General features: G+C 34.7%; 1 protein-coding gene across 4 annotated transcripts in view; it reads right to left on the bottom strand.

Moving 5' to 3' along the window:
• Positions 1-14,672, bottom strand: part of LOC107555829 (protein kinase C theta type-like) — a 25,464-nt gene extending 10,792 nt beyond the window's left edge. For 2 of the 4 annotated variants that reach the window (XM_016238738.1, XM_016238740.1), the window contains exons 1-9: positions 14,584-14,672; positions 10,451-10,490; positions 9,285-9,713; positions 5,107-5,306; positions 4,809-4,869; positions 4,449-4,629; positions 985-1,016; positions 793-878; positions 244-373 (exon numbers count right to left, since the gene is read on the bottom strand). In XM_016238738.1, coding sequence (XP_016094224.1) covers positions 244-373; positions 793-878; positions 985-1,016; positions 4,449-4,629; positions 4,809-4,869; positions 5,107-5,306; positions 9,285-9,402 — 808 coding nt within the window. In that variant the 5' untranslated portion in view covers positions 9,403-9,713; positions 10,451-10,490; positions 14,584-14,672. Of the gene's footprint in view, positions 1-243; positions 374-792; positions 879-984; positions 1,017-4,448; positions 4,630-4,808; positions 4,870-5,106; positions 5,307-9,284; positions 9,714-10,450; positions 10,491-14,583 lie in introns of those variants that run through there. The other 2 variants (XM_016238739.1, XM_016238741.1) reach the window with 2 other exon arrangements.
• Between the last annotated feature and the right edge of the window lie 9,296 nt (positions 14,673-23,968).

The raw sequence follows: 23,968 nt of genomic DNA, 5'->3' as shown, positions 1-23,968 counted from the left end.
TATATATATAATAAATATACACAGTACACACACATGTTATTTGAACAAAAACTCTTATTTTGGATGTGATTATTTGCGATTAATCATTTGACAGCACTAATTTTAGTGTAATAATTACATTATTTAAACACAGTTTTTGATAGAATAGTATAGACGTTTACAAAATGGAAAAACACAGAATGATCCTTTCACAGAATGACCCTTAGACATTCATAGTTGGCATGTGGTTGTGTAATGAATCACCTTCACATTTAAGGCCCTGCCGAGCAAGACCCCACAACAAGGTTCCGCAGTGCTCACAGAATGTTGGGCTCATGTAGTTATACACTTTAAACCTGTGAGGCATGTCGATCTTAAAACGTTCTTTATGGATCTGAAACACACACATATGCACACATATTTAGTGTAGAACACATACACACACTCACACACCAGGTGACAACAAGAAAATGTGTCCAAAACGTCATTCGTTATTTTCAGCGTGACTCAGTAAAGGTTGGAAAAACTATTTTGTGGCATTTACCAATTACTGAAAGAGGAAGGATTCTGAGACAAAAAGATGATTCATTTTCTTAAATATTTATAATTATGCGTTCATCTGCAGATTAATAAAGCTTTGCCGAATCTATAATTAGCCTACATTTGCACAAAATGTCCAAAGGTCTCTGACTTACTGTAAAATCAGGGCACCAAAACCCTTTTGTGAGTGTTAAGTAACAATAAACGAAACAAAACACTTTGTGTGCTTTATGTAATTGTATAAAAGGGTGATGAAAAGAACCTTGTGTTTACCATGGTTTCTTTACTGTTTATTGCTGAGCCTGTGCATTTGGCGATGACTTTGTCGATACACTTTTTATGGATGGCAGCATTGCATTCTGGGGAAAAATAGAGAGAAGTGTGTAGGAGGAGTCCTGACAGTGATTCAGTGGAAACTTGTATAGGAACCGCTACAGCAATGAGGATGTGAAAAAAATGACTTACGCCGACACTGATATCCCTGTTTATTCAGGCCCCTGAAATAGGAAAAGAACACGCTAAGAAAAAAACCACATTTATATTTATAATGTTAATATGTTATGTTATATAAATATTAGTAATGTATAATGTAAGTGCTATTTTTTGTATATAAATATACATACATACATACAGTGGTGTGAAAAAGTGTTGGCCCCCTTCCTGATTTCTTATTTTTTTGCATGTTTGTCACACTTTAATGTTTCAGACACTGCATTTCAGAAAAAGAACATCATACCAACAGTAAAATATGGTGGTGGTAGTGTGATGGTCTGGGGTTGTTTTGCTGCTTCAGGACCTGGAAGACTTGCTGTGATAAATGGAACAATGAATTCTGCTGTTTACCAACAAATCCCGAAGAAGAATGTCCGGCCATCTGTTCGTGACCTCAAGCTGAAGCGAACTTGGGTTCTGCAGCAGGACAATGATCCAAAACACACCAGCAAGTCCACCTCTGAATGGCTGAAGAAAAACAAAATGAAGACTTTGGAGTGGCCTAGTCAAAGTCCTGACCTGAATCCTATTGAGATGCTGTGGCATGACCTTAAAAAGGCAGTTCATGCTCGAAAACACTCAAATGTGGCTGAATTACAACAATTCTGCATAGATGAGTGGACCAAAATTCCTCCACAGCGCTGTAACAGACTCATTGCAAGTTATCGCAAACACTTGATTGCAGTTGTTGCTGCTAAGGGTGGCCCAACCAGTTATTAGGTTTAGGGGGCAAACACTTTTTCACACAGAGCCATGTAGTTTTGGATTTTGTTTTCCCTTAATAATAAAAACCTTCATTTAAAAACTGCATGTTGTGTTCACTTGTGTTATCTTTTACTAATATTGAAATTTGTTTGATGATCTGAAACATTAAAGTGTGACAAACATTTTTTCACACCACTGTACATACATACATACATACATATCTATCTATCTATATATGGGCCATTCTACAGACTTGGTCCAAAGTCAGAGTTAAAAACGTCTTGAAAAAAAAATTTTTTCCAAAAAATTTGTATGTATGCAAATTGTATAATATCTAAGTTACACATTTCTAGTAATTGTGCAGTTAATTCTCATATTGTATTTTCAGAGTTTTGGAATATTTGCCCTTCCCAAATTTGTCACTACCGAAACAGTAATAATAATTTAATTAGAAGGGTTATATTGACCTATTAAGATTTAGCTTACATCTACATTGTAAATATATATATGTTTTGCTATTTTATAAATTTATTCAGAGGTAAATCAATATGTTACATTTTTAACAATATTTCAAGTGTAATTTATGAGATTTGTTGTATTTTGAATCCAATTTTTCTTTGTAAAGGGAAAAAAGTTGATCATACTGAGTTCAAAGTGAAGTATTCATTAGTTTGAATATACATTGAACCAAAAACTATCATAACATCTTAGTTGATAATTCAGTACACTTTATTTTTGACAAAACATCCCATGTTTTGGTAGTGACTGCACATTTTTGGCAGTGACAGTAATGCTTTGGTAGCGACCACATCACATTACAGAATTTTAACTTGCATACTTAGAAAAAAAAAAAAAAACTAAAATACAAAAAAAAACTGCATAACTGTACTAAAAGCAATGATGACATGTTTCGGTAGGGACAATTTTATGGGATAACACCCAAAAAAACAAAGATGTCACTACCGAAACATTTGGTGGAGTTTCGGTAGTGACATCTTTGTTTTTTTGGGTGGTATCCCATAAAATTGTCCCTACCGAAACATGTCATCATTGTCAATTGACATTGACAATTTTAGATACTTTTAAACTTATCTCAAAGGTGCTAATCAACACATGGTTAGCTAGCACAGTTCTGAACAGTTGTACACACATAAAAATTAAATGATATGGAAAAACTTCCAAAAAGTGCACTTAATTGCAGAAAAAATGCAATTAAGCGGTAGTCGGTAGTGACGTTCCTTAGAGTTACACACAGATTTTCAGGCTTTTGAACACATTTAACTCAAAATGATGGGGCCTATCTACTCACCCTGTAGCTACGAGAGAGAGAGAGAGACATAAATATTTCCTGATCATAAATGTAGGAGTGTAGTTAATTTCAGTCTCAGCCAATGAACTAAAACATACACTGTTTCGGTAGTGACATGGAAATTGCGGGACACATTTTTAACAGAAAGTTTCATAATTTACAAAGAAAATATAAAATAAATATTTTTTTGAACTTCACTTTTTAAAATAATCAAAAATATATTTTTAAAAACAACAATGGAAAAAAATACAAAAATTGTTTCAATATAATTTTCATAAGTTGAAACTTAGGGGTTAGGGTTCGTGACAGCCACCTCCCAATTGAAAGTACCCAATAAATTATGATTTTATATATATTAAGCTTACTTATATTTTAAATATTATTGTGGGTTTCAATAGAGAATAGAATGATCTTAGTAAACATATAAGATTTGAATATATAAATGCTTTTTAAATGTGTTTTTTGGTTGTGGGACAGCAGTTTGGACAGATTCTGTAGAATGGCCCATATATATTCTCACCATTATATATCATACACCTATATGTCATAATGTAAATTTTATGTTGAGTACATTTGATAAGATTTATTCTAGTTTAGTATTTTTTTAATGATTCAATGATTGAATGATGTTCTAAAGAGACCATGAAATCAAAGTTCTGTCATGACAACTCTCGGAGGGATTGGCATGGTAATGTACATGACAATGTTAATTTATTTGGTCTTGGCGGAATAGATCTGCTACACTGCTGCTGCTGCTGCTGCGGCAGAGCAAGTACCGAGACTTGCTACTGCCAATATGTCCACAACATGCTGCTGTGAGCATGTAAGAAATATTGCTGCTGCAAATATAACATACATGAAGTAACCCCATATAGCATACATGAATCACCTCGTAGCAGATCTATACAGGTGGAGCTGGGGAAGGTGGGGGGTTCCTGAAGCAAGCTGCAACTGCTACGGCAAGCACTAGTCATATATTTGAATGTTGAGCAGTGAGCTCATTGGCTACCAATACAGGAGAGAACCAATCAGCTGTGCCATGTGATAATGATGATATTAGGTCAGATTTAGTTAGACCTATTGAACTGCGCCATCTAGCGTTTCATGCCAGAACTCTGTATTTATGCGGTTCACACTTTCAGTATTTTATAGAAAAAAAAATCTTTGTTTTCATCAAAAGGTTATAACTTTCTCTGCTGATGTAATCAAGGCAATATAGGTAAAACATATAATTAATCAGTATTTTCCTTGTTAACATGTTTTCATCCAGTCAAATCAAAATAGATCAATAGATTAATCCAAAAAATTCAACCCCACATTATTTTACGTAAGTTCTGAATGCTGATTCATGTTTCATGTTATCTATAGAAGTTATTTCCTAATAAGAGTGTTGTTTTAAATATGTATATTTGAGACATTATACCAGACAAACTCCTTGCAGACTGAACAGAAGGTCGGCTGAGGGAAAAAGGTGGCGGTAAACTCGTGACATTTGACCACATGAACTTTAGCCTGTTTGATGGCTCCTCGTCTGTGATGCAGTGCAAACACCCCTTCTTTTTCCCGTTCGGTTTCTTCATCTCCTTCACCGTGACCTGAAGCGTCTAAGAACAAACAAGAACCCACACAAAAACACCAAAAATTATTTATGCCCCTATATCCCAGTGGGCTAGATCCATCAGCTCATAAAAAATGATAACGTAATAATAGAAGTAATAATGCTTGCATTAATATATTAATCAGTGTGAGATTGTGTGTGGATCTGATTTTGAGAAATACTCACCACTCCTCTCCAAAAAATAGTGCGCTTCCATCAATAAGCGACCCTGTGGCTTCAGTTCAACCTATAATACACGAAAATGAATCTCTCTGAATTATTGAAAATATATTGAAAACATTTATAACACATCCATTTGCTCAATTATTATTATTATTTTTTTTTTTTTAAATATGAGCAGTTTAGTGTTCTAATCCACCCAATGGTTGACTGTATATCAGCACTTGTAACACATTTGTTTCCATTTAGCTTTGATTAGATTTTCTGAGCATGTCACCACTGTTGATCACACACAAACTCTCACCCAGATCTCCAATTTGCCGTTCTCTTTCTTACAGCGTGAAGCGAGGGTGTCAAGTTGAACAGTAGCCTCCGTCTTTAGCTCAGCCGTCTTGTCCTTGACCACCACATGCATTACTCGTCCTCTGTGGACGTGAGCATCAAATGTGCTGCTCCAGGGGGGATACATGGTGGGCCGCTTCTGTTTGTACACCTGACCCTTTTCTACATATACACACACACACAAATACACCTCCAAATCAGTTCCACAACACTGACAGTTTGACTGGACTAAGCTTCAGCACGAGTAAATCACTTCATGTGTGTTACAGCATTCTAACTGGATTTACCGGATCTGAAACTAATACCACTGAAATGGCACAATGCTCTAACTGTTCGATATAATCTGACAGCTTTTACTGCAGGAAGACAAATATAGTACCATGCAAATGAAACCATGCAATTTTGGTAGAATGTCAAAAATGTCCCTTAGTTAAAGTCAACATGACATTTAATATCTAATGCTGTTCCTGGTCTTATTGTGCATGATGCATCAAATAACTCTTAAAACGACTTACCTTTTTGCTGACATCATCGAGTCCTCTTATTTTTAGCCCCTCCCCTCCAACCACCTGCCTTCATTCTGGTGTATAATGCCTACTTTTCATAATCTAATAAATTCCCAAATGGATCAAATCAAGTACAGCTCTACATTTATATTTATATATTTATTTATTTTATTTGGTTGGTTAAATTCTGTTGTCACTTAGAAATACAAACATTTTCATTTAATGTGTAATTTGACATTAAACAAATAATAAAAAAAAAAAACTTGACATGCAGTTTATCTGACTTGTACTTGACAGTAGAGATGCTTCAAAAGTGTTTCAGAATGACATGACACTTTATATTTTGACAGGTATGTGTGGTTGTGGTTGGTTGTAGAGAATGAAACCAAAGGGGTTGCTGGGAAAGCCTTGCGTCCTCAATACTGCTTAGTGGCTATGTTTGAGTAATATGCATGTCTGTACAATTGCTTATCATTTCATCTGATCTGATTTACACCCACGTTTTACCAGCTATAGACATTTGTGCAAGTAAACATATTATGCAAAAAAAAAAAAAAAAAAAAAAATATATATATATATATATATAGAAATACTCCGACATGCATATGGTAGGTGAGTTCAAATGCACTTTTGCAGAAATAGTTACATATTCATTTGATTCTTCTTGATTTGCTTGGTTGATTATAAGTGGGCGTTCTAATTGTTGTGCTCACTTGCAGTATAGAAGCAGTGAAACACTGCAGTGATCAGTGGTCTTAAAGAATAATTCAAATTAGATATTTAAAAAAAAATGCACCCATGACAGAAGTAGTGATGTTTGGTTCATGAATGAATCATTCTTTCAGAACAACATGAGGGTGAGTAAAAAATAATGACAGAATTAAAATTGTGTGTGAACCATTCCTATAGGTCTCATAGAGTTTCAAATATACAGTACCTACAGTAGTATGTATAAAAACGTCTTGACGGCATCTGCAAAACTTTTTGAATTATTGCATATTTGGTTGTCAGATGCTCAGACGCAATGGTTCCATATTTGGCATCTGTCTGTCATCATAAACTGATGCTTTTGCTGAATCACTGGGATGTGTGTGATAGACGTTATGAATCACAACCTGAAGAGTGAGTTTAATAGAAATGAAACAGATACTTCCTTTTTACTGACAATGACACTTATGATACACATTTCCCTTAAGGCAAGAATTCACACTTACAGACAAAACATCCAATAATGGTAAGTTAAGTTGTGCTACAAACTTTGATCAGACCCACTTTCACCTACACTCTTTAAAATAAAGGTGCTTCACGATGCCATAGAAGAACCTTTTTGTCTAAATGGTTCCATAAAGAACCTTTAACATCTGAAGAACCTTTCTGTTTCACAAAAGGTTCTTTGTGTTATAAAAAGGTATGGATAAGATGGTTCTTTAAAGAACCTATGACTGAATGGTTCTTTATGGAACCAAAAATGGTTCTTCTATAGCATCGCTGTGAAGAACCTTTCAAGCACCTTTATTTTTAAGAGTGTACTGAAAACTGAGTATGTGGATCTTGTGGGTGTTTTTTCCACTATGGGCAAATTTGTCTTTATGAACTTTTAGTAAACAAGCTTTATTAATATAATTTTTTTCACAGTTACGAATGTTTCTTTAACATTAATATTTTAAATGATATAATAATATCTTTAACACTTTAAAACATACATGCATCACAGGAAATTTATTTTATTTTATTTTATTGAACCATCATGCAATTTTCACCACATCCGAAATCAGCATTAATTTTGTGTTTTTTCATTTATTTAAACTTTTTTTTTCATTCATTCATTTACTTTATTTTATCATTTTTTTAAATAAAATTGCATTAAAGCATTTTATGTATCATAAATAAAATATTTTTTTCAGACATCATTTGCCAAAATTACAGCTTAAAGCAAAATATAAAATTTTTTAAATCATGGGCCCTATCATACACCCGGCGCAACGTGTTGTTTAAATAGCAAATGCATTTGGGCCCATTTGTGCGCCCATGGGTGTGCTGGTCTAAAAAAGAGTGTTCAGGCACATTGTTGGCGCGTTGCTATTTTGAGGAACTGAAAATAGATTGCGCCATAGACCAACTCAAACCTGGTCTAAAGTCTGGTGCAATATTTTTTCTTTGTTATTTAAAGAGCACGTTAGTAATATGCGCCTATAGGCGGGTGCACAACGCGCGTACACTTTGCTTATTACACACACAGGGACGCGCAGCAGCACACAAACATTTTTAAAAATTAAAAATTACATTCCGCCATGTAAATAGCGAATCCGCCATGGCGGGAGTCACTGGCTTTTAAAGGGGATGGGAGATGAGACTCTGATTGGTTTATTGCACGTTACGCCCAAAAAACACCCATTACTCATTAAGAGAATAGGGATAACCCATTTAGACCATGCGCGCCGACCGTTTTCCCGTCGTTAAACTAGCAAAAGTGGATTCGGACACGCCCTGAGTGCATGGACCATCGTTAAAATAGGGCCCCATATTTACCTTGATTTTTATTTTTTTTCTTTGCACATCACATGATTCATATTTATATATAATTATGCAATATTCAGAATATTAATAGGAAATATTGCATTTCATATTGATTGATTTTCATATTTTAGGATTAAAGGTGAGACAAGGGTAAAACAAGGATGATATAATTGTAAAAATGTCCATAATTGAAGGAACTGCCCCGTGGTGTCTGTTGTCTATCTATGTTTTGATGCTTTTACGGTAAACTATCCTCATATATCTGTTAGGGCTGTCAAAAAAAAATCGAATTTCAAATATTCGTCGAATTTCAAATAAAAATCCACATTCGAATGCAAAACCGTTGCATTCGAATTTTAGGTGTGCGTTAAGAAGGCAGCCTTATCAGCGGCGCACGAGATGCGATGACGATGTAAGTGTCGTTGCATTATAATGTTTTTGTTAGCCTATCCAGTTGAAACCACTAGATGCGGCGCCGCTGCGTTGTTCATTTAAAATATTGCAGAAAAAGAGAACATCAATGCAGAGAAGATCTTGTTTACATCAAAACTGAAACCAAGTCGTTCACACAGAACGCATATTTCGCGTATATTCTAGAGGGACATCTATTACCATTGCACTCGCGTCTCGCACAAAAGAGCCTCATGTTTAGAAAGCCATGTAAAGCTAATGCAAGTTCAACTTTGAAAAAACATCTCGAGACTTTATGGCGGGTTTTTTCCCCATCCCACTGCATCTCATCTTTTTGACTGAGAAATGTACTCTGTGTGATTGGCTTTCCGCCCTTTGTATTAAACTATGCATACATACGTGATGCTGTTTTGTTTATAGTTGTTAAAGCAACTTAATTAATTATAATTGGTTTATAAACATTATTTTAAACATTATGCACATTTTTCACAGATAGTCATGTTATCTTATGCTTTGAATAAATGTGCATTAGTAATATTTTGCTCGATGCGCCCTCTTGTGGCCTCAGAAGACAAGCCAAAAGCTTTTCTTCACCCTAACTGAAATTATGCATTTTAAATAGTTTTGATAATATTTAAGTACAAAATTCGAATTTAGTTTTTCAGCCATTTTGACAGCCCTAATATCTGTAGCAAAAGTATCTTACCAGTCTCCACAGCTTCTTTCATGTAGACAGCGCAGTATGGATTGAGTACTTCTTCATGGTAAGCAAGCCCTGGGTCCATCTCAAAACTCGAAAAACCTATCCTCAGGAATGGAGACATGACTGTAAACTCTCAGATCCAACAGCAATAGCCTCTGATATACAGTTTTCCTTGAAAGCACGGTGGTTAATTCCACTGTAAGGATCTGTACAGTGATGTACTCCTATTTGATGTTTATTTTCATATTGGTCATGTCCGATATATGGGTTTCGAAACTCAGATGGCTCAATCGTGATGTCCTTCACTCTGTGGCATCCAAAGTAATATTTTTCAAAATAAGTGTTTAACTTTGTCCTTTGTCCACCAGATCTGTCCTCTCTTATAGCCACTGTTTTAGAAGAAATTATGCTGGGATGAAAACCTGGAACGGTCTACAAAAGCAGAATAAAATAGAATAAATTCCAGTAGTAAAGCACAACAATAAAGTCAAATTAAAAACAGTAAATAATAAAATTACAAATTTAAATTAAATGCATATTAGTAAATAGATAGTCAGTATTTTTTAGCAGATTTGTAATAAAATTAAAATGTTCATTGCACTTTCTGACAACTTCAGATTTAACACTGATGAAGAAAATCAAGTTTTGTAAAATTACAGAAATTAATGTTAACTTTTTCCTCAAATAAGAAAAAAAAATTATTGAGAGCAGTAAGTTTAATTAATAACATATCTGATGAGTAGCGTAACAGATCATTAGTACATTCAACATTTCAATGGTTAAAAATGTCTTTGATTATGAGAGAGAGATTCTTATAATATTCATAATATACAACTCTGATCTGTTCATCATTATATAATAATGAAGTCACATAATCAATAATAATCAATATGATTAATAATCAATAATAATCTCTCCTTTAGCCATTTACTAAAACCCAGAGTAAAAAAAAGAAGCCATCAGCAACGCGGTTGTCTAATGGAAACACAGCTGAATACATGCTTTTACTTCTCTCCATACTACACATGCACTTTAATTTAACAACACCAGTTCACACCAACCACCAACCACGTTTCAATGAACCAATAACACTTAACATGTCATAAACTAAGCAGAAAACACGCTGACTTGTTAAACAGTTGGACCACAGAACCATAGTAAACACTTACAGAGTGTTAGAGTTCTTGCCAGTTGAAAGCCGTAAGGTAACTGGTGAAGGGAGAGAGCCAGAGAAAGAACTATTAATAGATGTGAAATACAAAACTCCCATCCAAACAGCCTGCCAGGATTCACTTCACTGGTGACACTTATACTTGATGTGTATGTTATGGTGCACGATATTCATGTCTATATATATAATAAACAGATTTTTTATTTATTTTTTGCAAGAAAATGTGAGTGGCATTAACTCACCACCACAATATTGGAGGTGGCATAACAAACCAAGAAATATAGTTAAAGGGGTCATATGATGCTATTTTAAAGATCATTATTTTGTGTATTTGGTGTAACAGAATATGTTGTCATGCTTTAATGTTCAAAAAACAAAATTTTTCAAATACTGTACATTATTGTCGGTCCTCTATGCCCCGCCTCTCAAACGCTCGTTTTCAACAAAGCCCCCTCCTTTGACAAGCACAGTCTGCTCTGATTGGCCAGCTGACTCCGTGCATTGTGATTGGCCGAACACCACAAGCATGCGTCGGAAATGTAACACCCCTTACCATTTTGCTTTTGCTTCTGACTGTTATTTCAGTATAACAGTATGTATAACATACTTTTTTTCTTTAGCTTAAGTTTCTCAAAACACCGGCTTAAAAACTCTTTCTTGCTCTGTAAATGTGTCTGTATGACTGCCAAGCACTTCCTGTCGTTTGACTGACAGCTCAAACCGCACTTCCTGCATCATTGAAGGACTGTCGCGCAGATAGCGAGCTGCTGCTCTTACCTGCTTCTGCTACCAGGATAGACAGAAGAGAGACAAACAACAGCAGACGGATAGAAAGAACACAGCAGGACACAGACAGATTCTTTAATGTCATAACTTTAGAGTAAGTCTTTACTGGCTCTATGAATGTGATATTTCATCAAACAGTGTGTGGGGTCAATACTGACTCCAGAGTGGACAGAGTTGAACTATCCCAGCATGTGAAAGCTGCAGGGGTGGAAGAAGTGTGGGATCAAACGACAAACGCCTCCATTGAACTCACATACACTGGACTGGACGGAACTACAGATACATCTGACCTTTCGCAAACCACTCGGGAGCTTAAACTCATAAGGCGTGTTCAATTAATATTCCATAATCAATACTTAAAACTCTGTGGGTGTTTCCACAGAAAATCAGTTCTCTCAGTTCATAGAAACAAAACATTTTTACATGAATCCACATACAATGACAGTAGGCAAGCACGTTGAAGTGTTTATAAGCAGAAGCATAAAGATTGTATTTTTTAAAGTACTTGTAATAATTCTTCTGTACAAAAAAAAAAAAGTGTTATTTGAGATGTCATCTAAATTGTCTTTTTGAGATGGGACTACTTTTCTTCACTCCATGTCAACAGTTTGAAGATAGTTCTGTCACATCCCTTTCTGGCGTGTTTTAATGTTGCATAATTTGCACTGATACCATACATACTCGTTTATTATGAATAAATCTTTTAACTTGCATTAATAAAGTTCCAAATCAAAAATAGGAAAGTACCTTTCATTTGTTTTGATATTTAATTAAAATATAGCACACTATTTTATATATATATATATATAGCCTATGAGATTTATATGATTTTAAGAAATTAACAATAAAATAAATTTTATTCACATTAAATTTATCAAAAGTGGCAGTAAATACATTTACAAAAGATTTTTATAAAAAAAAAATGCATCAAAGATTCTTTAAAAAAAAAAAGTCTGTTCCCAGATTAATATTAAGCAGCGCAACTGTGTTCAACATTTATAATAATTAGAAAGGTTTCTTGAACGCCAAATCAGCATATAAGAATGATTTCTGAAGGATCACATGACAATGAAGACTGGAGTCAATTGTAATAATACATTTTAAATTGGAATAATTATTTTTACTGTGTTTTTGATCAAATAAATGCAGCCCTAGTGCACATAAGAGACTTCTATATTAAAAAAACGGACTTTTAAACGTTAGTGTAGACCTAAATTAAACATAAATTAAGATATTATGGAATATACTGTATAAATAGGCTAAACATTTTCAGTGGCTACTCCAGAAATTGGACTGACAACAATATCTAATGACAAATAATGTGAGTCAAGTTTTAGCAGCTCTAAATGCAAAAACAGAACTACAGTGTTGTGCATTTCTATCTGAGAGGTAAAGGCAAAACATACATTTTTTATAAATAAATAGGAGAAAAAGTGATTTTTACAATCAAGTTTTTAGCACTATGAGAGCGCGCTAAAAATCAGATCTACTTGGTATCTCATCCTACGTCATTGTTCCATTTAAACCCTAAATTTTAAAGTAACTACTGAAAGGACCAAAGACATGCAGAACATGCAGAGCATTCACAAGATTGATTTCAAAGCCTGCTAGGCAAAACACCCTTTTCATTCAAACCAATTATGCTTACAGCTGCTTTTATTCAGTTATTGATGCTGGTATTGAGTTATTGAGCTATTCTTGCACATTTTGGTTCATCATAGTATTTTTAACCCATGGTTTTCTGCCACAAGCCTGTTGAAATAACATGACATAATCCACAAACCATCATCTGTGTTATCCTTTGTAAAGAAGTCAACATATAACCACTGAGCAGTACAACTTTCACCCACATTTAGTTTATAAATCTTAGATTAACATTGATAATAATAGGAATTATCAGATAAACGTTGCAGATTGACAGTTATCTTTAGATTAAGGCCATTTCAGATACAGTAAAATACACAGTTGAGTATATTATAAAATGGAGCATAGGAAAAACCATAACTATTCTGGTTCAAATGTCTTAGAAACAGTTGCAGTAAACCGTTTGAATTTAAATCACATAACGCTGACATTTGTGCTCTTGGTTAAAATGTGGTTGGAAATTGCAGTCTGATGCGAGTAAGATGTTCCAGTGCCCGACATTTGCAGTTCCTCTAATTCACACATATCATTACCACAGAAGGTAGTATGTTCATATCTTTTATTTTATTTGATAGTTTTGTTTTTCTGGATCACCCTGTTTACAAATACGGACATCATGTAAACTTGTCTTCATAATTCTTCAGAAAAGGTGATTCTTTTGGCAATAACGGTGTGATTTACAAGCAGGTTTTGTCAAATTATTGGCAGAAAGAGCTCAGATGGGACGTGTTTGATATGATGCAGAATGTCAGCATCAGTAAGTAACATTAGTAAACAATAAAAATGCCTTTCAAAGAAGCAAAAGTTCAAAAGATATATCCAACAATCAAGTTAAATCTCTTTCATATCTCCGTTGTTTCTCTTATATTTAAATGAGATTAAATAGAGAGCAGGCTAGACTTTTCTATACTGTTGAAAAGACCCTATAATCTTACATTTAGCTCAAATTTGCCAAAATACCAAAATCAGCTATCAAAATTCACAAATCGCAACATTTCTCATCAACTTATACAACTGTACTGTTACTGTATGTCAACTGATTTCATCAAATTTGAGGAGAAACATCTCAGTCAACCTTGCTACTTTATATAATTTAAACATACCGTAACTGAGACCTCTATTAAGCTTTGAAAGAGCAACATTTAGGTGATATTAATATCACCTATAAAAGGGCTGCATTCACCTCTGTGGGAAGAATTTAATAAACCTTATGTAAGGCCAAAGCCACAACAGTTCAGCAGGTATAAACTGACTTAAAATAGACCAATTAATGCTCAAAAAAGTGCTCAAATACTGGATAAACGAGCTCTAAATCCTTCTCTAAACCAAAAATCCAGGCATATGCTCCGAACTGCAACAAAAGCTTGTGATTCACAGCTTTTGCCACACTTGTGTGGGCACTGTAAGACAAAACAGTGTGAAAACATATTTTCTTCTTATAACTGAAATCTCCTTGAAACATCCCACACATGGTGCTTTCTTTAAAAGATCACCTTGTTGTTTTTAGAAGAGCAGGTTCTCAACTGCAAAGTTGACTTATACACTGTTTTCTTCAACGTTTTGTGGTTTCCTGCAACTGACACACTAACAGCTATGGCAAAGTCAACTGGATAATAAGGCTGCAGAATGTATGCAATGATGAACATCTTATTAGTGAATTTCTAGGCAGTCAACAGTACAGAGTATGGAAACAGCACTTACCCAGTAGGCTACAGCTCAAATCAACGCAGCTCTTCAATGCAGTGCTCTGAAAGAACGCCTGCTTTTAGAACTTCTCTAGACCTTCAGGTTGCGAGCACGTCACGCGCGCGTTCCACACCTCTCATCACACACTAAAGGAAGCAGATATAGAAATGCTGTGTGGTTTGCAGGATTGCACACTGTCAGCTGCAAAAATATAGGTCATTGAAATGCATTGCTCAAAGGTAGTAGGCTATGTTTCAATTTTATGTAATTAAATCAAGTGATTTTTGTCGTAGCCTATGGATCCACTCGGTATTGCATAAAGTGATTCTGTAGTCTGTTCTATCTATCTATCTATCTATCTATCTATCTATCTATCTATCTATCTATCTATCTATCTATCTATCTATCTATCTATCTATCTATCTATCTATCTATCTATTTATTTTTGAAGCAGGGTAGTGTTAACCAATTGTACAATGTTACATTTGTCTGTTAATATTTCCGCAAACAAAGTCGTGCTTTCTGTCGGCTGTCGTTCTGCTAACGATACCCGAATCATATTTTTGAGTCCAATCTTTTTAATGAATGAGTCAAACGGTTCAGTAAAACGGGTTGACTTTCGAACGGATCACCCACAAAGGTATGGAGGACGAAACCTGCAAAAACAATAAATAAATGAATACACAAATAAATAAATAAATGTGTGCATAAATACACGTATTCTTGTTTAAATACATAAATAAATAACTAAACGTGATGAAAGTAGGCACATAAATAAAATAAATTGGAGGGCAAATGGAAAATGTGAAAGGAAATGCTAAACTCATCCTAACTATTTTCCTTTGCTCACTCATTTATTTCTGAATGTAGTTCCACATTTTTTTCCCCTCTGCGCAACATGCTAATGAGAGGGTGTCAATTATGCAAGAATAGGTGGATCGTGTGTGACGCGCTTGAGCGTTTGCCTGGGCATGCGTATTAACTTCATCAGTCAAGGGGACTGATTATTATCTTACACTTTTTCATAGGGTTAGTTTTGTAGTTATAATCATGAGAGAGTTAAATCATAAAAGATTTTAAGTGGCCAATGTAAAATATTAATGCTTACATACAGGGCCGTTTCTAGCTAATTTGACACCCTAGGCGAAATCCCTATTACACATGCATATATATATAAATAATTATTTTCAGACACCAGTTGCTTGTCACGTTCAAATTGGTTGTCATAGTAACGACACTAATTTGTGGAGATTCAGTGCATTGAGTTCCACATATCTGAATGCATTATTTGTAAATTGACTGTTAAGATAAACATTTTGCACAATTTAGTATCTGTACTATCATTGTGTTGCCACTAGATGCCTGTATAGCCCTATGTAACAGTGCCTAGTGGCTAAGACATTGCACATAATTAACACACAAATCACACATAAATTAATTTTATTACATTTTGATGTGGATACTATATACTATACTACTACATATTGTTTAGATATTATCAATGGCTACTTTTTTGTCTTTATCTGTTTTTTGTTAAATTTTTTTGTTGTTGTTTCTTGAAACATTGATTTAAAGTGTCAGTTATAGCATTATTATTTCAGTCAAACTTATAAAACCCCTTTGTTACCCCATATAACATATAAAACATATAAACATATAAAAGCTTTATCAGTGGCATAAAAGTAACCAATGCAGCTACTTAATCATTTGCTACTCGTCATTTAACTCGACAAAGCGGTCTAATAAAGGTATGTATTGTATTGTGTATTGATCTCGTGAATTAGCGAATTTTACTATACAAATATTTTTTAATTGGATGTTAAAGTTTATATGGGAATATTACATGACACGCTGATCCTTTAACAATGCATTGGCGCAAAAAAACGCACACCTTTTGGACAAATCTGCCAAAAATATTTGGACAAATGTGCCTAAACAAAATACTGATTTTGTGCACTTTATTTACTGTACCAATATTTTAAATTGGCATTGAACTTAGCTTTATTGCATGGCAAAAAAAAGTGTTACCTTGCCAAAGCACTGACAGAGCCCCACTTTTTCATAGGGCTAGTTTGTAGTTATAATCATGAGAGAGCTTTAAGTGGCCAATGTAAAATATGAACGCTTACATAGCTCTTAATTGCAATACAGAACCGTTATTTGCTTAATAAACATACTTTTGTCACCTGTATTTTCTGTTCTGATAACTAATGGGAAAAAACTGTCTGTTCCTTGATTAAACCACTTCAGACCAGTTCTCAGGGATGTATATGAGCCTCTGTTTGTACAATAATAAAGTGAGAATCAAGCTAGCTGAAGACTCAATCGGGTTACAAAAAATGACGTCAGGAAATGACACTGGCCATTTCGTTGGGTCGTTTGTAAAGTCACAGATACTGTACAGACAATACAGCTCAGTTTTTTATGTATCTTGCTCTGTTGAACGGAAAAAGTGACTTTACGTAGGCCATACTGGATTAACACCATGCATTTCCTGTCAGCTATGACATGTCCCTGACAAAGTCCATGGTTGACACTCTCTCATTAGCATGTTGCGCAGAGGAAAAATAAATGTGGAACTACATTCAGAAATAAATTAGTGATCAAAGGAAAATAAATAGGATGAGTTTAGCATCTCCTTAAACATTTTCCATTTGCCCACCAATTTATTTTATTTATTTGCCTATTTTAATCACATGTTTGATTATTTCTATATGTATTTAAACAAGAATTTGTGTAGTTATACACCTCCATACAAAGGGAATTGTTTGGATGTTAAATTATTTACAGTGGGTACGGAAAGTATTCAGACCCCCTTAAATTTTGGGGTGCTGTGTGTACATTAATGAGGAAAAAAAATGAACTTAAATGATTTTAGCAAATGGCTGCAATATAACAAAGAGTGAAAAATTTAAGGGGGTCTGAATACTTTCCGTACCCACTGTATATCCCCTGGTATAAGACGTTGCAAAAATTATAAAAAAAAATACAGATGGATTTTACAGAAATATGACAGACCCGTTTTGATTGACACAGACACTGACAATAGTTGTAGTTATATTTTGGATACTTCAAAAAAAAAAGTATTAGATTAAATTGCAGCTGACTATTTTTAATATTTCATGCTTATTTTTAACAAGCAACACTGCTTTTTTCCAAGTATGATGGATTATCCGGCGCAAAACATTAGGATGTCAATTAAACTGTCAGAATAAGTCCTCCATACTAAATGTACACTTTAGGTTGGCGAATTGAGTGGGTGGTTCTTTGAAACCAAACGTTTCGAAAATGAATCAGACTGTTTTGCCAGCAGGCGGCGCTAAATCATAAAAAGCGACACCTCAAAGCGATATATATCCTCAAAAAGACAGATAAATGTAAACAATTTCTCTTTCTGAAAGTGTGCACCAATCTGAAAATATTTATTTATTTAGATTTTATTGTACTGATTGAATATTGATGGAGTGAAATAAATGATAAAAAATGTAGATATGGGCAATAGTGATATGGCACGATTTATAAACGTGCACATACTTTCTGAGAAATATTTAAGTATTTAAGCAAATAGTGTACCAGTCTTTTGTTATTTTAGTCGCTTTAGCTTCTTTCTTTCTTTCTTTCAAATTACATTATTTAATATTTGTGACAACATTCTACAAAAGCCAACAGATCAAACAGCTCTGGATCATCACGGTGGGTAAATACAGTGTATTGCTTATAATGTGTAAACATATATTAAAGTAGGCATATGTTATAAACAGCTAATTAACAACCAGTTAAGCACCTACAGATGGAGGATTGATTTGTGGTGCATTTTTTTGTGGTATACACAGGAATGAAAATTGAAAAGGTTTTTTTTTTCACTCTTTGTTTTGGGAAAGTAAGTGAGTGTGGCATTAAAGAGGTGTAAGATGATGTGAGGGGTGGGATAGGGAGGTGGTAATATGGGGGATGGGACAGAGAGTAAGAGAATTGTAATTGTTGCGTTGCATCAGGGAACGTGCCTTCACTCTATATATCTGTTGCTATGGAAACCCGTGAGGGAGCTGGCGGATGTCTGGGAGACCCCCAGCAAAAGTCCCCCACACTCTTTCACACACACACACAGAGACAGAAAGAAATCCTGTGTGGTTGTGTGGGTATGTCAGAATAAATTTCATTTTAATTAATTGAATGGAATCCAAAGCTTTGCAAAGAAGCGACCGTTGTGTCTGTTATTTAGATTTATGATAAAATCCAATGGACTGCCAAAAGCCCCACTTAGTCTCAGTGTGTAGCTAATTAATAAAAGCTCTAGGGAAAATAATTAATCTATTCATTTTATTTTATCTAATGAGATTGTAATTGTGATTTATACCAGTTAATATGACTGAATGAAATACTGACTGTAGAATATGTCTGTTAAAGACGATAATGATTGAGATGACTGACATTTTGATTGCTAACACCATATTTTTTTCTTATTTACTCATCTAGACATACCAGATCAATTTTCAAAGTCTAACTACTTACACTGCTAATTATACTTCATCGATACTTACATTCATATTTCATAAATTGAAATATACATTACTTATATGTATACATTACTTATAGTACAAAATTCCTAATTCCAAAGTATACTCTTTATTTAAAAACAAAAACAAACATATTTACTATAACTGTACTTCACATAATTCTCACACTTCAATGTTCCACTCTGTTTTACACATTTGAATATTAGAAAATATTTTAATATCTATGGTAAAGTACTGTACTGTGTATTTTGTCATTTTTACTGTAATTTAACATACAGGAAAATTGTGAAATTCGATAACAAAATACTACTGTAAAACAAGATAATAATTTAATATAATATAATACGATATAAATTATAAATAAAAACATTTATATATACATCATTTAAACATTTAGTTGTATAAACATAAATATAAAAATTTGAATTAGATAAAGATAATATTTTTAATAGTATTTGTTCGAAATAAGTCTCGAGCTTTTCACATATCAGTGTGTGATCCTGCTTTTAACTGGTGGTATAGAAAACAAATGTGTAGATCATAAATGTACCATTCCTGTTTATGCTTAAGGGAAATGATAAACAAACACTTTCTCTATTATTGCTTCTGTTAGTGTTATTTTTACAGGAAATATGAATGAAAATGAATTTCTCCATCTCTGTTTAAACAGCTCGCATGCTGAGATTGTACTGAGTCATTCACAGTGAATACAAATGAAAGAACAACACACACACACACACACTCACACACACACACACACACACTCACACAGATTGCTGAAATGCCCCATGCAGTGAAATATCCAGCCGTGTGACTGAATTGGCTGTTGAGGGAAACTGTGGAAAACTTTTTATTTGGAACAATATTCATAATGCCAGTGCTCCTTTAAGACATTTTGCAGGAAAACAGAAAAAAAACGAAATACTGTGGTTCATCCTGATCATCTTGTCCGTGAGTGGCATGAATTTGTTTTCACTTTTACAGCACTTTTCCAAAACACCCCTCCATGACTGTAGCAGACAGGAAATTATGCGTTGTGCTTTGAACAGATTGAGACTGTGTCACTGAATATGACAAACAAGCAGAAACATACAAATCAGTAATGTATAAAAGTAGTGTAAAAATCACAATATCCATACCATTGTAAAGAATAATCACAACTGAGATCTTGTTGAGTGTACATTTGGAAATGGTTTTATCATATAAAGTAGTTAGATTAAATGGGAAAAAATGGAGAATCACCTCCTTCTCATTTACTGAAAATCGTAAAAAAAAAAAAATTTGCTGTCACGTTTAAATCTCATTATCCATGTTGTGCCAGGTTCTTATGTATCTTCTAATGGACTCAGCATGAATATGTGGAAGTGCAAATTATATAGAATGTTTTTTTATTAATAATATCTGGTCTTTTCCTCATAAAATGTTTTTTTTCTCTCTTCTTCTTGACTCAAAAGACTCATGAAGTCTATTATTGTTTTTGACATCTCCTCTTAAAGTCTCCACCTTTTCTTCACTGAGTCTGTCCTGTATTTCAGAAAGTACTAATGGGACTAATATCTCGAAGACCAAAAATTCTGAAACATACAAGCTAATGTCTGAACATGAACTGGATTGCCTACTCACCTTCATGTCTACTTAAAAACATAGAACACCAAAAGAATACATCATGCAAAGAAATTGGATTGGGACCATGACTATCTGCAAAAGCTGGCTCCAAAAAGTACCAAAAAAGTAGCCCATACAAATGTTCTTTATATCATAAGTTATTACATATTAAATTAGTCCTTGTTTGAGTTCAACAGAAAGTCCCTATCCCCAATTTCATTGTATGGAAAAGAGTATGAACATTCTGCTAGACAACTCATTTTGATGGATGGATGGATGGATGGATGGATGGATGGACTCTAAAAAATGCTGGGTTGTTTGAACCCAATTTTGGGTCAAATATGGACTAACCCAACTGCTGGGTTAAAAAGTTCATTTAAAAATGTAACCACAATTTAACCCAACAGTTGGGTTAGTCCATATTTGACCCAACATTGGGTTGAAACAACCCAGCATTTTTTAGAGTATAGATAGATAGATAGATAGATAGATAGATAGATAGATGATGGATGGATGGATGGATGGATGGATAGATAGACTACAAACAAAATCAAGAATGGTCCTATAGAGTTTGTAGACACCAGTAACTCTTCTTTTTGGACTGTTTACTGAGTCATTCACTGTACGTTTTTGAATCAATAAAAAGAACAGGCTCATAAGTGTAATTTGTTCATGAATTGGAGTACACATTCAGGGCAACGCAAAAATAAATAAAATAAAAACATTTTTATACCTTCACATTTTATACAGACCATGACTTCACTCATAATTGCATAAAAGCAGTGCAGCAATCATTGAGACTGGCAACCATCTAACTTGGTACATTACAAAATATTAATGTTAAAAATGAACGAAGTCCTATGCATTAATTAATTGTTTATGCAGAAATTAATTATTTTTATTTTCATTAGGCTACAAAATAATCCAACCTGATCTCATGAGAAAACTTAACTATTTTACGAGGTGGCGACTTTGTATGAATTCATAAGAAACCATCATTTTTGGGGGGGAAAAGCAAGCAAGATGGTCCACTTCTAAACCTATCCATCAGTGGGGAGTAAATAGATTGTATAAAAATACACTGTAAAAAAAAAAAGAAAATATAAATCTGTACAGGTGATTTATTTTTAATTTTGCACGTCATTGCATGTCCATAAAATTAATGGATAATGTACTGGCACACAAATTAGCAGTACATTTACAGTTTTTAATTTTTTTTTACATTGCATACAAATTAAATTTACAAAAATTATTACATATTGCTATAAGAGAGTTGAAATATCATGCTAGTTTAATAGCAGAAGGGGCCACCAATTAATTTTAGAATGTAGAATGTATGTATCAACTTTAAGTGCCTTTCAGGCAAAAGCAGGTGTGTAGGTCTGTTTAAGTGTGTGTGTTTTTGTTGCACCTTTCAACTCCATTGTGGTGAAACAAATAGAGAGAAACGGTCGTCCTTGAAGCTGTATCTTGATTTCCGATTGCATGCAAAATGTGCAAATCTAAAAGGAAGCTTATTTCAAAGGAAAAACAGCAGCCAACAGAACTGGCCTGTCACCCCCCTAAAGGTTCTACGTGACACAGTTTCGTGTGTTAGTATGAGAAAGAGCTTTGTGGTTAGCCCATGCAAGCAGTGTTTTTCTTTTTCTTTTTTTTTTTTAAACCAACAGACACACATACAGAGTGCCGTTGGCTGCCAGCATCTGATATTATCTACAGAGTCATACTCATAATCACACACATATAACAACAAATCATCTGACAGAATAGCTAAGTCAGTAATGCTGTGCCACTAAAAATGGGTTTCATGGTACGTGAAAAGTTAAAATACCGGATGCCAATTAGCATACAAACATGGGAATAGCTTACCGTACATATGATAAATTGATCATTAATTTATGTGATTTTACAATACAGTTGTACACGGTGTATAGTAAATATAAGAAATGTCAGCGCTCAACACTATGTTTGTAGCTCCTTTTGTATAGTTTACCAAAACTGTTTGCGGTTGCTGCATCTGACCCATGAAAGTACTGAGAAACAGAAGGTAACTACATGGGTTACGGTTACTTGTAGGTACCTAGATGTTACAATAGTTTGTACATAGTATGTACAGTAAAAGTGGAAAAGGTGCTACCCTGTTTGCTGAAAACTCGGATGTATTATGTCAGATGTTTCTCCTAAAATTTCTTAAAGGGATAGTTCACCCAAAAATGAGAATTTGATGTTTATCTGCTTACCCCCAGGGCATCCAAGATGTAGGTGACTTTGTTTCTTCAGTAGAAAACAAACGAAGATTTTGAACACAAACTGTTGCAGTCTGTCAGTCCTATAACGGAGGTGAATGGGAATCACGGCTTTGAGAGTAAAAAAAAAAAAAAAAAAACATACACAAAACGGCATCTTCTTCTTCTTGCTTTACGCAGACTTATAAGTGCACTACCACCACCTATCTCTCAAGTGGACCATTGAGAGACCATTGGACGAAGAAGAAGAAGAAGACGCGTCACGCGCCGGCTGTCGAGGACGCACTCAGGAGGACGCGCCGCCGCTCAGGACAGTTCGGACATTGCGTGAATCAGAGGTAAAAAAAATTATATAAATACGGTGCAGTTTCTTGCACAGACCGATCGTTTTGTGTCTTTACACATAAATGTATCGTCACGAGCCGCAGGGTTTAATTTGGTTTTGTTCGTGTATGTTTTCTTTTACTCTCAAAGCCGTGATTCCCCTTCACCTCCATTATAAGACTGACAGACTGCAACGGTTTGTGCTCAAAATCTTTGTTTGTTTTCTACTGAAGAAACAAAGTCACCTACATCTTGGATGCCCTGGGGGTAAGCAGATAAACATCAAATTTTCATTTTTGGGTGAACTATCTGTAACAAAGTTCGTAGTTCGGGAAGAAGGAGGCGGGAAAGCTCAAAGAAAACTTTAATAAAATAAACCCAAAATAGCGCGACAGCCCCTCGCGGACGACTCTCACGCACAAACAAAACCAAAACACAAAACAAAATCCAGGCCTGCTCCTCTCTCGTCTTTCACTCTCGTAGCTCCTCCTTTTATCCTTCCGGAGCTCCTCCGTCCCTCATTATCAATTACTCCACCGGCCTCGCTCCGTTCCCACTCGTCACATACCCCCATCGCCCCTCGCAGGCCGGGGGGGTACTCCCGAGACTGCGCTCTACTCCCCCCTTCCCCCTCCGGGGGAGCCGTTCACGGCGGCCGCGGCCTACCTGGGGGGAAGGACAGACAGACGAGGCGAGGGAAAAGGAGGC

Source organism: Sinocyclocheilus grahami, unplaced genomic scaffold (assembly GCF_001515645.1).
Source record: "Sinocyclocheilus grahami isolate Dianchi unplaced genomic scaffold, SAMN03320097.WGS_v1.1 scaffold546.1, whole genome shotgun sequence".
Classification (NCBI taxonomy): domain Eukaryota; kingdom Metazoa; phylum Chordata; class Actinopteri; order Cypriniformes; family Cyprinidae; genus Sinocyclocheilus; species Sinocyclocheilus grahami.
This window is presented reverse-complemented; position numbering and strand designations above follow the sequence as displayed.